General features: G+C 46.7%; 1 protein-coding gene across 1 annotated transcript in view; it reads left to right on the forward strand.

Annotated features, from left to right (window-relative positions):
- Positions 1-15,540, forward strand: part of MTHFD1L (methylenetetrahydrofolate dehydrogenase (NADP+ dependent) 1 like) — a 2,103,853-nt gene that overhangs the window by 227,709 nt on the left and 1,860,604 nt on the right. Inside the window, exon 4 of the mRNA XM_069608130.1 lies at positions 1,978-2,031. Within this exon, the coding sequence (XP_069464231.1) occupies positions 1,978-2,031 (54 nt within the window). The remainder of the gene's footprint in view (positions 1-1,977; positions 2,032-15,540) is intronic.

A 15,540-nucleotide genomic window follows, 5' to 3' on the forward strand; every position in this document is an offset into this window, starting at 1 on the left:
ACCCTCAGTCCCAGCGGTCTTTCGGTGATTTGGTGCGTTCAGCACAGGATGTTCCTGCCCTAACGGGGTAGAGGTGCTCTGTTGGGGGGGCGTCCTCTCACTGGGGTTGGAAAGGCTCTTAAGGTGATTCTGGGCTATCCCAACGTTTGATCGTGGGGGTGGGGGGGTTCAGCAGGCATGCGGGTTGTGGCCGGTGACCCCGTATGTCGGTTGAGAGCTCAAGTGGCTTCTCAGAGGGCCCAAAGAAGGACCTTGTCACCTATAGTCCCAGCGATTGGTCTCTTGTAAATGTGGTTCTGGCGCGAGTATGGATGTTGGGAGCTTCACTATTATAAGGCCTGAGTTTCTAGGTGCAGCAAAGTTGCAGCGCCTCATTTCTTTCAATTATTGCTCTTCTGTTTCCTCCTCTCTCCGCTCTTAATCATTATCCGGATAGTGTTTTAGCCCCTTCAGTGTGCACCCCGTTGCTCAAGCATGTCGAGAAGCTTTCCAGGTGGGGGGTGATTGCAGTCCCCCCTCCCCCCACACCTCCTCCTGAAGGCACCGCTAGCGCAGGCCTCCACCTCCGTGCTCGGGAAACCCCCCGCGGGACTTGCGTGCAGCGCGGACCTCAGCGGAGATCAGAACAGGAGCAGGCGGGGGCTCTGACCCACCGGCGCCGAGCACTGGGCCGCCGGAGGGAGAGCTGCGGTCCGGGGCGGACGCGTACAAAACGCAAGTCTATGGGTTGGGAGAGAGGAGCGGCGGCCTACCTTATCCGCGGAGGCGGGCCTGCTCCCAGTCCTCGCCGGTGCGGTCCTCTGCAGAACGGCTAGTACGTATCGAGAGGAGCCAGTGTGTTAAGGTTTACGGGGCCATCGGGACGCTCCCCCAGGAGAGTAGGTCCGCAGGCAGGGGCTGGTGCCGGTCTTAAACTCCAGTTCCTCCTGTGGGGGGGGTCGCCGGGCGCGTCGGTACTCCCTCCTGGGGCCTGGTGGTTTTGTTTTCCTCTTTGCTGCTGGGCACCTCGTCGGCCCGTGACGGCTTCCTCGGTTTCTACCTCAAAAAAACTCTGATTTTCTCCAAATGTTCTCTTGGCTGGGGGGGCCACACTCGCATGCTCCATGTCCAATTGGCGGCTCCGGGGGTGGGGGGTCGCAAAGTGGGGGCTCAGGGCCACTTTTCAGACCTCAGGTGCGGAGCTCGCACGAAGAGCAGGCTCATCCGTGCGCCCCCTGGTGGCGGATATAGTAAATCATTTTTATGGTAAACTGGGTATCACACATAGGTAAACGGGGAGACTTTTCCATCGACGGTCCATGCCAAGGTCCCCTTACCTACCTGCTTTGATTAAAGTAATTGAAATTAAATAATCTTGAAGATGCTGTCACTTGAATAGATTTAAGCTTACTGGGAATAGTCCCATTGCAGTTGGCATTGGACATCTTTTCACTACTGAGCATTTCAATCCTTGATGACGTAGTCCATTCTGGACCTTATGCAACATTAACACATGTTTCATGATTCATCTAAACACAAAACTATGTTTTGAAATTTGCCATGCTAATGTCCCACCGCGAAGGAGGTGCAATAATATTTAGGAGCCCACACCATCATTTTACACATGTATAAATTAAGAAAGATGCACTTAAATGTCCTAATGATAAGACCAATATAAAAGAACAATCAACCGATGTTGTTTTTCAAATTTGAGATAAAAACGAGAAGTGCAAGTAGAAAGCACCCTAAGGGTACCTTAGAACGGCATAATCTATTGTAATGAAATAAATCAGCCATACCTTTCATACTATATATGGTGACATTTTACCAAATAAGACTACTGAACACTGGCTGACATTTTGCTATTGAAAAGGTGGTGATTCTAACAGTAGCAGGATAGAAATGAATTGGACTTGTGGGAATGCAGTTGTCGTTTGGTTGCTTGGGCTTGAGTTTACGTTGTCAATTTTCTGATCTCTTCATTTCTCTTCTCTGCAGATCGGTTTGGATATTCTTCATATTTGCCTCTCCCAGGATAGCAGTGATGAAGAGGTAAACCCGCTGCGGCATTCCTGACGCATTTGGTCTGTTCTCATTGTTTCTGTTCTAGGCTTTGCTGCTTGATGTTTTTTGCCTTATACCAGCCATTTGTCTCAGAATGGAGGTACTCAAAGCTTTGCCACTCACCACGTTTTTATTCAGTTCTTCTGTTTGCGTGAACCTTTTGCTGCAGTGCCCTCTAAGGGACCATACCGTCAACATATGTTGATGGATCCTGTCGGAATACCAAATAAAATCATGCTTGAATGTTACTCCTTTAGTCTGAAGTGAGAAATGGCAACTACTACATTTGCCAGGTACTCGCACCGTTTTGCACCTGGTACCATCAATGGCAAGTTAATGCCACTATGGCTGTGCCTGACAAGTACTGTTCCCATGACTATACAAAAGCCGGAACTGTTGGCTTTGCCAAGGCGTGTTTCAGGTTGTAATATGTTTATATGAATGCTTGTATTTTTGTATACTAATATTTTTGAAAGCCATACCTCAATTCTCTGATAGAAATCCTGGAATATTACATATCGATTGTTTGCTTAAATCCTGAATCTAATGGCTCTAGGCTTTTTTTCCTGCACGAAAGTCAACAATGTTGGTAAAACTGTCTATGGTAAACTTTTCTGTTGCTGCTTTCACTTGTGCTCAGATTTTTATCACAGCTCGAATTATTTTTGAATTGTTTTTTTGTTTTTCTTAATGATTAATACATGACTGACGTGGATTTGTATAGCTTTTTGTCTATTGGACACAATTTGAAGAAGCGCCCTGGTTTTGGACCTATGGCAGCCTCTTATCTGTTGACTGAGACTGGCTCAACGGGCCCAGAGCACCATTGCTTTTGTGTTGGGATTCTCCAGGCTTGTGTTGCGGATATACTCATTAACGTGAAAGTAGTAAAGGGGTCCACAACATGAACTGTATTTCTCAGGATTTATTTAAAAAAAAGTTAAAGATGACACCCCCAAATTTGCTGGAGCTTGGGTTAGTCTAGTCCACTCAGATTCCCACACTTCTCCATCAATTGGTTCTCACGGGACCTTTCTGAACCTTTCTCCTTTCTGGCTTGCTTCAACCTCCCCTGATCTCACACTGCCCGCGTTGGGTTGGGTTATGTCTGCACACACACACCTTTACAGTGTCTGTCCATCGTAACTTCTTGGTGCCTGGCTGGTGGTAATTCTTTGTATCTGGATTGTTTTTGGACTGCTTCTCTCATTTGTCATCTCAACTTGCTAATTCTTCTTGCGGAGTATTCCGCCGGGCATGATTTCAGTTTCGCACTCTATTTCCTCTCTTGTTCTTTGAAGTTATTTCTTTCCTGGATTGCCAACAGTTCTATTTCCTGTATCCATTATCCTAGCTTTCTCTGATTGTTCTGTTTTGGTATTGTCCTGTGTTGTCTTCTTGTCCCTTTGGTACATTTCTACTCCTTCCAGTGGGGGTTTCACTTTGACCCAATTTCCCATTCAGAGATTGCGTTCTGTTGACACGTATTGTCTATCATGTACTTATTTTCTGCTTATCTCCATCCTTTGTCTTGCCCTTGTCATGCTTGGTTCCCAATCATCTCTCTTCTCATTTATCCATGGGGGTGATAATGTTTGCATGACTCCTTCTCCTTATATAAAACTGGGTGTCTCTTGTCAGGGTCTTGGGAGTAGTTCTCTGTGCTGCTACTCCTTTGTAGATCTCTTCTGCACAAGATCCCTTTCACAGCACTTCGCCTTGCCTCACACCACAATCAGACAGCATAGAACGCATCATTCTCCCACCAAAAAAAACACCTAGGAACACCAAAACATCACATCCACAATGACAAGGAGACAGGGGAAATGCGGGCCTCCTGCACAGAGGCCATGCAGTGCAAACCTCCATACAGATACTCTCGACATCCATTACGCAATCTACCTGAATCCTACACACCATGCAGACATAGTAGCAAAACAAAACGAAACCTACAGCCAACCCACACAGCCTGTCAGAAGTAGGGAATTAACTTCAGAGGGAAACTCCAGGAGGTTCCACTATAAATGTAGAAGTGGCTAGGACCACATGCTGTGATCATGCTCCTCACACAAAAGGGACTACCAGTCCCTTGAAGTAGTGGCATACCTGTCAATCGCACCAGCATGCACAGCTAACAGTCTCACCCACAAATACCAGGCCTGCCACCCCTGGTGAACCATCACTCTGCACGCCACTTGGGTTATCCATTCCCAAGCACGCTCAGCACCTTTTGCCTGACACTGCCACCCCGGGACAGAAGAGTAATATAACACCCGCCTGTCACACGGAAAACACGGTAATTCAGTTGCACTGCCAACCATTAACAATGCCATACCAAACAGTAAAGGAAACGCACAAGGAAAACCAAGATTCAAGCAACAATGCCATAATGCATAGGCCTCTTCATAAAACCCATTCAACCCAACCCTATTTACACTTGTAAATTCATAGCTAAACTTCTAGCATTGCACCAAATCCTTGTGGACAATATTACTAAATGTGAAAAACCAAGGGTCCTAGCATTGGATTGTGGAAATACAAAAACAGCCAGGCTAAAGCATAACGCAATGCACTTACAGACAGTTTGAAATCCTTTGTGTGATTCTCCAGAATTTCTTTCAATGCATCTCTTGCTAGGGCTATTGCCTGCTCTTGGGTCTTGTGATCTAGCTTGCTTTCTAGTTCTGCTTGATGTGGCAATCCCAGTATGCAGTCCCCTTTACCCTTTTTATTTATCATGTATTTCCTTCTAATTTGAATATCCTTGAATTTTGCCTTGCTTTTAAAGTGCCACGTCAGTTGTATGGTGCTGCCTCAATAACCTCCTGGGCTGAACTACACATTCTGGAGTGCCTTTTTCCTGGTCTCCACAGCAGCCATTTGTATATTTCTCTTCATAACCTTGTGAAATCTGAGCCTGAATCTACCATCATCCGTACCTTTTTCCCATTTGCCTTGTTTTTTTCAGTAGGGCTTGTATCGTCTTTCTTTTTTGTTCTATGCCGAGCACAAAGCTTTTTCTAGGGATCTTTGTCTTCCTCAGACAGTTCTTGTTTGACCTTGGTGCATCAAAACATTTTTACAGTATCACATATTCTTGCATTTGGCCCACCTTCTGTCAAGCATAAAACAGTCTAGTTCTGTTTTATTCTGTCCTTTTCTACCGGTTCCCATTTTACTAAACTCACTCTGATGGTTTCTCATTCTGTTGTGTTTCTTTGTGTAATGCTGCTTCTTCCACACTGTACACTATGTTCAATACATGTTTTAGGTGTCCTCCTTGCTCTAGTTTATCTAGATACAACCTACTGTTCAGTTTGTGGTACGGGCCTTCCAATTCTCTCAAAGCTGTGAAGTAGTTGTCTGCTGACTAACTCGAACCTTGATCTCAATTATGGAATTGTCTGCTTCTTCATAATGCTTGTGACCTCGGACTCCTCTGCTTTCATCTGTTGGAAGAGTTTGAAACATTATAAGGCCTGCTGTGCTAAATGCATTTGTCAGCACTGCTGCCCTTGTATAGCTGGTGTCACAGATGGCATAAACGTCACTCTAACTTGCAGAGTCTTTCTCCCAGTCGCCTGGTTTTGAACCTTGTCCCTAAACCCCAGGTTAATAGATGCAGAAGATTGACACATAGTAAAATCGGTCTTGTCATAAAGAACAAGACCTAAAGGCAGTTTCCTTCTCTTTGTACTACCTCCGGCACTTCCTAACTGTCCATACTCTATCCAGAAATTAGTGTACTATAGGGACAATGCAGACACCCTGTTCTGACTCAGTGTTTCTTCTATCGTGCTCACTCTCTCCTCCGTTCTACTCTCTTCCCTCCACTCTGCCCAACTCTCTTCTATCTGCCCTCCTACCTAATGTCCCTCTGTCTCACTTGCCTCCACCCTTTGATGTTGCTACCTACACTCTATTCTTAATACTCTTTCCTCTCTACCACTCCCTCCTCCACTCTAGCACTCCCACCCCTATTCCGTCCTCCGCTCCCCTACTCCCTTCACTTCGCAGCCACTCCTTACACTAACTTCCCTAGCCTTACTTGCCACACTAAAACGCACACTTGCATTGCAATACAACTTTCACTCACTACTCAATACCTCATCTTCTCCATAAAATGCCCCCACACTCTGCTGCTCTTTCCTCCCTCTTTACGGCCTCTTGGTGGACCTCTTCCTCTGCTGACCTCACCCCAATAACCCAAACTTCCTGCGGTCTCCTCCACCCCTCTCTGTGCATTGTCTCCCTTTCCTTGGCCAATCTGGCCCTGCCTTACCCACCTGGAGCGTGTTGCCACAACCAAACGTTACAAATACCAGGTTAAGGCTTGCCTAGTTCCTTGCTGCAGGGCCTCCATGGAAAAACCATGGCGGTCAAGAAAAACAATTGTTTGTGTCGGTGGAATCTCTTCCTGGTGTTGCCAAAGCAAGTACCATGTTGTGGTTATGTTTCCCCAGAAAATGTCCTGGTGGTCTAGTGTCTTTATTAGTTACTGCTAGTGCTTGCCACTATCGCTTGGCAACACTGTGCAATCTCTCTGGCTACTGTGTAGTGCTACGGCTGCGCTTTCTCTCTACTTGCACTCTTCTCCTGCCAGATGTACACGGAAGGCTGGAGTGTCAGCAGCTTGTGGTCGGGTGACAGCTTGCATGCAGCCAATGTATGTAGCTGTAGCGTTGCTCTGCTGGTGTATTCCCCACTGCTTCCAGGTGTTGTATCCCTGGGAAAAGAAAAAGAACATGGTTGAGCATCTTATCCAGGAGACATGGCAAGAGTTACAGCTGGATGGCTTGAGAACCAACTGGCACATGGGCAGGAATTGGGGCCCTCTCAACTTCCACGGTCTCTCCCTCTGGGTTAGGACCTGCACTGCATTTCTTCCTGGTAGACCTCTCGGCTCTGGCTGGAGGGGGTTCCTGACCTCTCTTGACAAGCCCAGCATGCTGGCCTTGTCACACCCATGTGGGTAGATTTGAGGTTCGAGTGGTCACTTAGTACACACTACTTGTCTTTCCTTTTTGCATGTTCTACTACCTCTGTCCACTCGTTTGTCTAGGTTGCCCACTTCTGTGTTCTGGTGTAAACATTCTTTGTCTGCTTCATCAGCTGTCACCCGGCTGCGATCTCTTCACAAGACTCTTGTATAATAAGTAGTGACCTGACCCTCAAGATAAATTCTTTACATATATCCAATAGGCCATATAGCATCCAGGAGATGGTAGTACAGTCTTGGATTTTGCTTTGCATTCTGAGACTTCCAGTCCTCCATTTTCCCCATAATAAATCCAGGACTAAACGTCTCAGAATCCAACGAAAAATGTATCTCTTGTTTCTGTTCTGGCTCCCAGATCATTTGGTCTAAATGGGAGGGTTGTTAAGGAGACGCCACACAGACCGGTACAAGGAAGCAGGCTTTATTTGGTTGTAAATGCCAAGAAGAGCCGCACACAGGTGACTCCCGAAGAATGCTGCTGCAATGCCTATTCTGCTGTGTCAATCGCGGGCAGGGAACATAATTCATATCCCGCACGGGCACAGGGACTGCGTGCTGTAGCCACAGCAGCATTTACGCCATGGGCCTACCCATCCTCTCCCACAAAATGTAGAAAACTCCTTTGCTAGTGTATTCAGTGGAGTTTCATTGGGCTTGTGAGTGCTTTCTTCATCTTGGGCGTGTAACTGGACCGAGTTTATGGTACAAATGTAGTGCATATCTGTCTAGTGTTAGAGCACAGATGAGTGCTTGGCCTGATATACCTATGTATCCACATGGGTGGATCTGCCAGCTTAAAATGGTAGTGAAGTTCTGATTGTTCTTATTATTTTGAGAATGTCCCAGTCTGTCTGGGTAGGTATTTTTTAATTGACTGCACATTGCAGTGATTGAGTTTGTCTTGGGGACCAGTACAAGTCAGGATGAAGTGGAACTCTTAACTCGGCCCTACTAACAAGGTGGTATTATGCATAAAGCATTTAATTGTATTATCTGGCAATACGGGCACAGTCGACTTCCCCTTGGTATGAACATGGTCTCTCCTGGTCCTGTGTAAATGTACGACAACCTGGCACACATTCCTTCAACCTGGGATGGCTCATCTTGTCTGTGAAGTACGATTAACTCTGGCGCTGTTCCCTTGACCCCATCCATGCTACGATGGCAGCATGAACTAGAATATTCCAAAGGCTGGGAATGTGTCCTTTAACTTGGACATTGGACTGTAGAGATTCCCTGATTTCGCACCCACTGTAAGTATGCAGTCCCTACGGGAGAAAGTCAGTGCTGCCCAGATGGCAAATGTCTATCCTTTGAGTTTCAGGATAAAGTTGGTAATGACTGCATTGCGGGCTTGCAATATTATGGTGTAAGGGAAACCTTCAGACCCTAGTGTCCTCCATATCCTCCATCCATGGGTTCAGCAAATGATGCATTCGGGGAGGTCCGGGAGGAGAGTTTAATACTGGATATCATCACTATTGTCTTGTCCATTGTCTAATCCCACTTTTCCTTTCACCTAACCCACCAACCCTCTTTCTTATCCACAGACCAAGGTCTGGCAACAACTGGCAGGGTAACAGTACCCCACCTCTTGGACGGGGTCCGATGCCGTAAGACCTCTTCGCTGGTGAAGGGCACTGTATAAATACAGGTTGACATAAGTGCAGATCCAATAGAGAAAGTGGGTTTACCTTTCAGGGCATGCAAAACCTGGAACATAGATCATGGGCGTATCTTTACATATGATAATGCCTGCCTACTTAACAAAGATGTTGCACCAAACACTTCATTTAAATTTAGTTAATTTTAAATGTCTAAGATTATAGATCACACCTGATAGGGTCAAACCTTTCATGTGGTTTGCAGTAGTTGCTGCCCCAGGTGCAGACTTTTTGCACATGCAGAAAACTGTGGTTTCAATTGCTGACCGAAACAGATTAAGATCTAAGCTGCAGGCCTGTAGACTGCAGCAGGTCGGGGTGTTCCTTTTCTAGGTAGCCCTGCTGACCTACCCCACTATACCCCACCACCACCCCCAGAGCCAACAGCATACCGCCCCTCCTAGCCCTCTACAGGGCTCACAAAAGAAGCTACAAATTATGAGTGAAGAGTTGCTGACTTCCTGCCCACATAAGAAATAAATGGCCACAGCCTATGCAAATGAGTACCTCCCACACTTGGGAGCAGCTGCCGATGGGAGGAAGAGTGGATGGAAGGATCACCACTAGCATGCAGCTGCTGCAAGGAAGCCAAAGATGGAACTCTGCATCGGATCCTCTCAGTCCATTGCGTTGGAGTGAGCCGACCAGCATAGTCGGAGTGAAACCATCCACGCTCTGGCACCGAGCTGCTCTAGCAGAACCAACGTTCAAGGAAATTCACATGATTTGTCTCCCACGTGCAGTGTGGTGCTACTACTAGTCCTAGCAGTGCTGCACCTGGTAAGAGGGCCTTTAGAAGGAGAGAAGAAAAGCCAAAGCTAGACCCATGTCAGCCCACCCACATATTTTTGAATATGTGCATGTCATTTAAAAAAAAAAAACTTCAATATTTTTATTGAAACTTTGTTGATTACAGTACAGCATTTATCACAATACCAGCACAATGAAACATTTCAACATCGAAATGTCATTTTGGATGATTGATGAACTCCAAATTAAACACAGGCAAGTAACAAAGATTAAGAAACCAATAAGGGGAGAGAAAAGAAAATGGGAGCAATAAAATAGAAATTACTTGTACAGCAACCACACCACTAGGCACAATGACTTGGTTACACCCAGTTTTCCATGGGAGTCCCACAACACCTTCTTAATCACTGTAGTGTTCGATGTCTCGAGAGCAAAGGACGGAGGAACATTTGCTCTCTATCGGCCACAAATTCCAAAAATGGGCCCCAGATGTACGAGAACTTTCCCATGCAACCTGTTAGGAGCGCTGTCATTTTCTCTATCCCCAATATCTCCCACACCTTCACTTAGAAGTAAGGGATGTCCGGGCCCTAACTTCCAAAATCAAGCTCAAGTGATTTGTGCGGACATTGACAATTGTGAGATTAACTCTACTCTCGGGCTGACATTGGAAACAAACCATCAGGGGCATCCCCCAAGAGAATCACTAGCGGGTCCATGGGGAGCAAGGCACCTGTGATTTCCTTGATTTTGGGTCGAATCTCCTGCCAGTAAGTCTGTATGGTGGGGCACTGCCACCACATGTGAGCTAGGTCTTCTAGGCGCCCGGAGCCGTGCCAGCAGCAGTCAGAATAGGTGGCATGGATAGCGTGCAACGGTTGAGGGGACGGGTACCAGTGAAGCATGAATTTAGCGACCCTTCCTTAATAAGAGTACATCGGGAGCTGGGTGTGCACTCTGCTCCATATTTGCAGCCAGGATACTGCCGGGATTTCCACGCCCAGTTCCCTCTTCCATTTTAGCATGTAGGGACATTTCTCTCCCAACGACGCATTTTCCAGCAAGCGCTAGTTTATGATTCTATGTGAGCTCGGCCTTTCCAGCACCTTAAGTTCTATCCCCATCAGGGCGCGTGACCTAGCCTGCTTGACCAATGGATTAGAGATCCTATTGCGTACTTGGGCATATCATAAGCGTTCAGATTCCAACAGATTAAACTTCTCTTTGCATTCTATAAGTGTGAGTGGCGCTGCCTCTTTATAGAGGTCCTGCAGCCTTAGAGGTTCCCCAGTGTTGGAAATTAATTGCACACATGCCGGGCGTGAAAACCAGGTTCAGAGCGAGTGGGGAAAGCAAACCCAACCCCAATTTGGAAGCCTCTGTGCACAGGCCTTATCCCAAATATGTAAATTCGCTAGGGTAGTTGCAAGGAGAGAGCCGTGCATGCGTCTCGCTTCCCTGGGCAGAAATGGGAGGTGTTGCAAAGGGAAGAAGGAGGCAGCCTCTCTTTCCATTTGGGAGTATTCTCCAACGTGGCCCACTCCAACATAGAGGCAACCTGGGCGGCCCGAAAGTATCCAAGTATCGATGGAGCCACCAGCCCGTCGAACGCCTTTGACCTTCTGAGAAGCTTGCATGGGTCCAAGGTAGTTTATGCTGCCAGATGAACTGCCCTCTAAGTCCAACAGGTCGCACTCCAGATTGGAGATTGGCAAAGAATGAAAGATGTATAATAGTTTTGGAAGAAGAGTCGTCTTGACAGCGCATATGCAGCGTAGCCAAGATATTTCCTGCAAATCCCACCTGCTTAATAGCTCTTTGGCCTCTTTCCAACGCCACAGGATATTGGATTTCATTAACCCAGAGTAGGTGGGAGTTATTTGCACTCCCAGGTAGCTAAATCCCCAATCGACCCCAATGGAAGGGGAAGGTCTCCCTCCCGGTGGCCAAAACATCAGGGGTCTCAGTCAAGCCTAGCCCGACAGATTTCTCATAGTTAACATCAAACCCCGAGACCTTAGTAAATTAATTTAAGAGGGCCATCGGGGGCAGCAAGTAAACAAGTGGGTCTCGTAACAAGCACAACACATCCGTTATTGGTGAAAGGATCGAATACAAAGGACCGAAATGCAATACATTCGAGTCAAAAGGACCGAAAAAAAGACTGGTTATTTATTTTTGGGGGGGGGGGGTCCCCCGCCAAACCCCCGTTTAGGCTAAAAATCATTAATTTTTCCTATACCAACCCCTCCCCAAAAAAAGACATAAAAAAAAGGCATTCGTCTTTTTTTTTTTTTTTTTTTTTTGGTCCTTTTGACTCGAATGTATTGCATTCGATCCTTTTGTTTTCGAATGAATGACTGGACACCCAACACATCTGCATATAATGCTACCTTGTGGCAGCTCACCCCATATGTAAAGCCTGCGATCTCACTGGTGAAATTATTTTTGCCAGTGGCTCTATGGCTAGGGCGAGGACCAGAGGGGAGAGAGGGCAGGCCTGCCTGGTCCTCTTTCCCAAAAGGTGTGACCAGAGCAAGTTGACCTTGACTTTGGTAGCTGCGATTTGAAAATTATCAACTAACCGTGAGAGAAGTGCGTCCCAAACCCATATGCAGGCAGGAGTAGTTTGCCCGGAGCAGGAACGGGTGCTCTGGTTCCCCCAGGAGCTTTCCTCTCCCCAATCCCCTCCACTATCTATTCTGCACAGCGCAAGGCCCCCACTTCCCTCTAGCACAGGTCACGAAATTGTTGTAGTCATGGAAGGCTCAAAATGTAAAAGAATCAGACAGGCAGGCAGCAATTCTACAGGGCAGTCCTGATTTCTTAATCTCCTTATTCCATAGTGCAGCGTGGATGAGATCAAAGCTCTGCTTCCCTCTCGACGCACACTACGGAGCTCCAGTCACCTGGGCTGCCTGCTGAGGTCCGTCTTCAGACTCCTGCAGGGATAACGGCTGTACCCAGCCACCAAGGCAGGCACCCCCAGGCTCTCGGGGTGTCCTGCACCACCTCTCTACCCCACAACTGCAGGGAAGCACAGGACTTGCTCACGGTCCAATGCCACCGGAGGTCACCCATGGGCCGCCGGACTTGGAATCTCCCGGTGGCACTGGGAAGTTAGGCGCCTGTAAAACTTTGCAAGTCCAGCGTCAAACTGCTGGTATCACCGGCAAGTTTACTGCCGGACTCTTAATGAGGCCACTGAGGCTGCAGTAAGCCAAGATCTAGAAGAGATAAGGGATTATAGGCACATTTTATGCATGATGAACGGGTTTGCGTCACAGGTGTTCATTTCGGTAGGACTCGATGGGAGTGGGTACACAGAAGCACCAGCACCTGCTAACCGTGCCGGTGCTTCCGTGACCAGTCTGCGTACCGTGGCCGCTGCACCCGGCAGGGCCGGACCTGTTGGGCACAGCGGCTCCGGCAGGCAGACCCAGATTTTGACGGTCTGGAAACAAGGGTGCTGGTGAGCTTCCTGGCTCTTGGTAGTAGATTTCACTAAAATGAAAGTAGCAGACCAGTTGCACGTGGGAGAAGTTGTATGAGTCAGATTGGTTTCCCGCAATGGTAGTGTTTCGGAAAATGCTTGTCGTAAATTACCCCAAATATCTGGTGCACAGTTTTTAGTCGGTTGCTATTATTTTTAATTTCTTTAAAGGTGGTTGGTTGAAAAGCCAAGTCTTCAGCTGTTTCCTGAAAGTTAGGTGGTTCTGCAGGCGAAGGGCAGGGTGTTCGACAATTTTGTGGCCTGAACTGAAAAAGAGGATCCTCCTTGTTGAAGTTGAGAACTCCTACCAGTGCTGCATTGCTTGACCTAGGTGTTCTGGAAGGAGTGTAGTGTTGAAATTTACTTTTCAAGGAACATGGGCTGCCTCCATGGTATGGGCGGTGCCCAATGTTTTCAAATTAACCCTTTTTTTAATGGGAAGCCAGAGTACGTAATGCTGGCGTGCTCTGTTCTATTCATTTTGTTCTGAGAAGTAGTCTTGCCGCTGCATTTTGAACTATGCTTCCTCGTTATGTAATCTGGGAATTTGAGATTGGGGCTGTTTGCATAATCTAAATTGGATAGTATTGGAGAAATGGTGGGCATCGCCCTGTGGGTGAATGTTAAGTAAGGTAAGATGTGACATAACATGCACAGCTGGGAGAAACCGCTTCTGACAATGCATTTTGACCTGTGGATCAAGAGGGAGGGTGTTTTCCATATTTGTGCCAAGATTTTTTACTACGGTTGATGCGTTTGGGTAGGGGCCCATCTAGTCGGGCCAAGGGATTGTGGTGGAGTTCGAACTTGTAGGGTTACAGAGCATCCGCTCGGTTTTGCTAAAGTTGAGTTTTAGTCTGTTTGCTGTCATCCATGCATCCAACTGTACAAGGCAGTTTTTAAAATCTGGGGCGTTTGGTGATGGATGGTTTGCAATGTAGATTGTGTCATTCATGTAGTTGTTGCAGGAGATGCCATAATTATTAATATCTAATAGGGGTGTCATATAGATGTTGAAGAGTAGAGGTGAGAGCGTGAATCCTTGGGGTACATCGCAAGTAGTGGTAGGGAAGGGCAAAGTCTCGTAGATAGTTGGTATGAGGATAGATAAGATGCTCAAGAAGGCATGACAAGGAAAATGTGGAGGAGCTACATGTAAAATTGGAGCACATTTATTGTGAGACTCCACTGGATTCCATGGGGCACAAAACCAAAAGGAGAAATAGCTGGAGAGAGGTGTTCGCCGCACCAGTGGGTATGTCTGGGTGAGTCTGGGCATGTTTGAAGACATGCCCAAGAAAACGCAGCCGGCTAAGCTCTACTTACAACCCCTCCCAAATGATGTTGGGGGGGGGGGGGGGGGCTCTGGAAGTATTCCAGAAATCCTAATTTGGCAAGTTAGTAAAAGCTAGATGGCAGGGCAATGTAATTTTTTAAACCATCCCATCTGTGAGTGGTGACCAGGTTTTTCTCCTTAATAGTTAGTTATTAGCATCCCTTCCTCAATGGCCTTCATGACCTAACATTGGAACTTACTTAGCTAATTCGGCACGACTGTTGTCATTCCTCTTATGAGGAGATCTCCCTTTGATGTACCCAGTTCTAAAGCAACATACGATAATGTCTTTAATCCAGAGTGACTGATACTTGAGGTCCAGGAATTGTTTGCGTTTGTTGCACAGGAGAAACTCTTTTGTGGTGTGTAATAAAGGACTTTCTCCAGTGGCATTGCATGTTTCCTTGACCGATGGTGTACTCATGTGATCTATTCTACTTACCTTCTTTCCAATCTGGCTGGAGTGCTGAGGGGATGCCTTTACATTTCATCAGCCTAGTTCCTGACTTTCCCAGTTGTTTTATGGTGAAGATGTAATCTTGAAAACTTAAGACCCCACTAATCGATATGGGGAGGCATTTCGCTTTTGAGTTCCCAAAAAAGGTGGCAAGTGATAGATGGTCTATGGTTGGTGTGACTCTTCCTGTAGAGGGAATGATGGAAGCATTCACACGGCCACACAACTGTCAGACTGTGAATAAGCCACTTCAATGCGAGATTGCGCTCTGCTTGTGTATGATATAACAGTCCTTGGCACCTAGTCGTGTCCATGGTGTGCTAAATTCGCACCCAAGGCCACTGAAATGGCTTTCGCTGTGACCTCTGTGTTTTACTGCGGGTCAAAGTACAACAGTTTTTTCTAGCTTTCCAATTGCCTTTTTATCTTAATGATTGCTTATTCGCACTCCTTATACATTTTAAGTAGGTGCCCTTTGCTGGTGATTTCTTGCTGTGGTATGGTTTTAGCGACCTAATCCACGCAGGTACCTCCCGAGCTATCTTGCCATTCATAAGGAGGTTATCGTAGCTCTTATGTCTTTTGGGGTTTTCAGGCTTGGCAAGGTCTTTTTGGGGCAGGGGGTCTCTGGTTTCATTCCTTCCGAGGAAAAGATATGCATGTAAAATGTCAAGTTAGTTTTTTGTGATTCGAATTTCTGACTGAGTGTTAAACCTCCATCAATAGAGCTTTGCAGACTTTGTGAAGTATCCAGTCATGTATATCTCTTGAATCTTCAAACGTGAGGATGTCATTTCT

Source organism: Ambystoma mexicanum, chromosome 4q (genome assembly GCF_040938575.1).
Source record: "Ambystoma mexicanum isolate Mex_15411 chromosome 4q, UKY_AmexF1_1, whole genome shotgun sequence".
Taxonomy (NCBI): Eukaryota; Metazoa; Chordata; class Amphibia; order Caudata; family Ambystomatidae; genus Ambystoma; species Ambystoma mexicanum.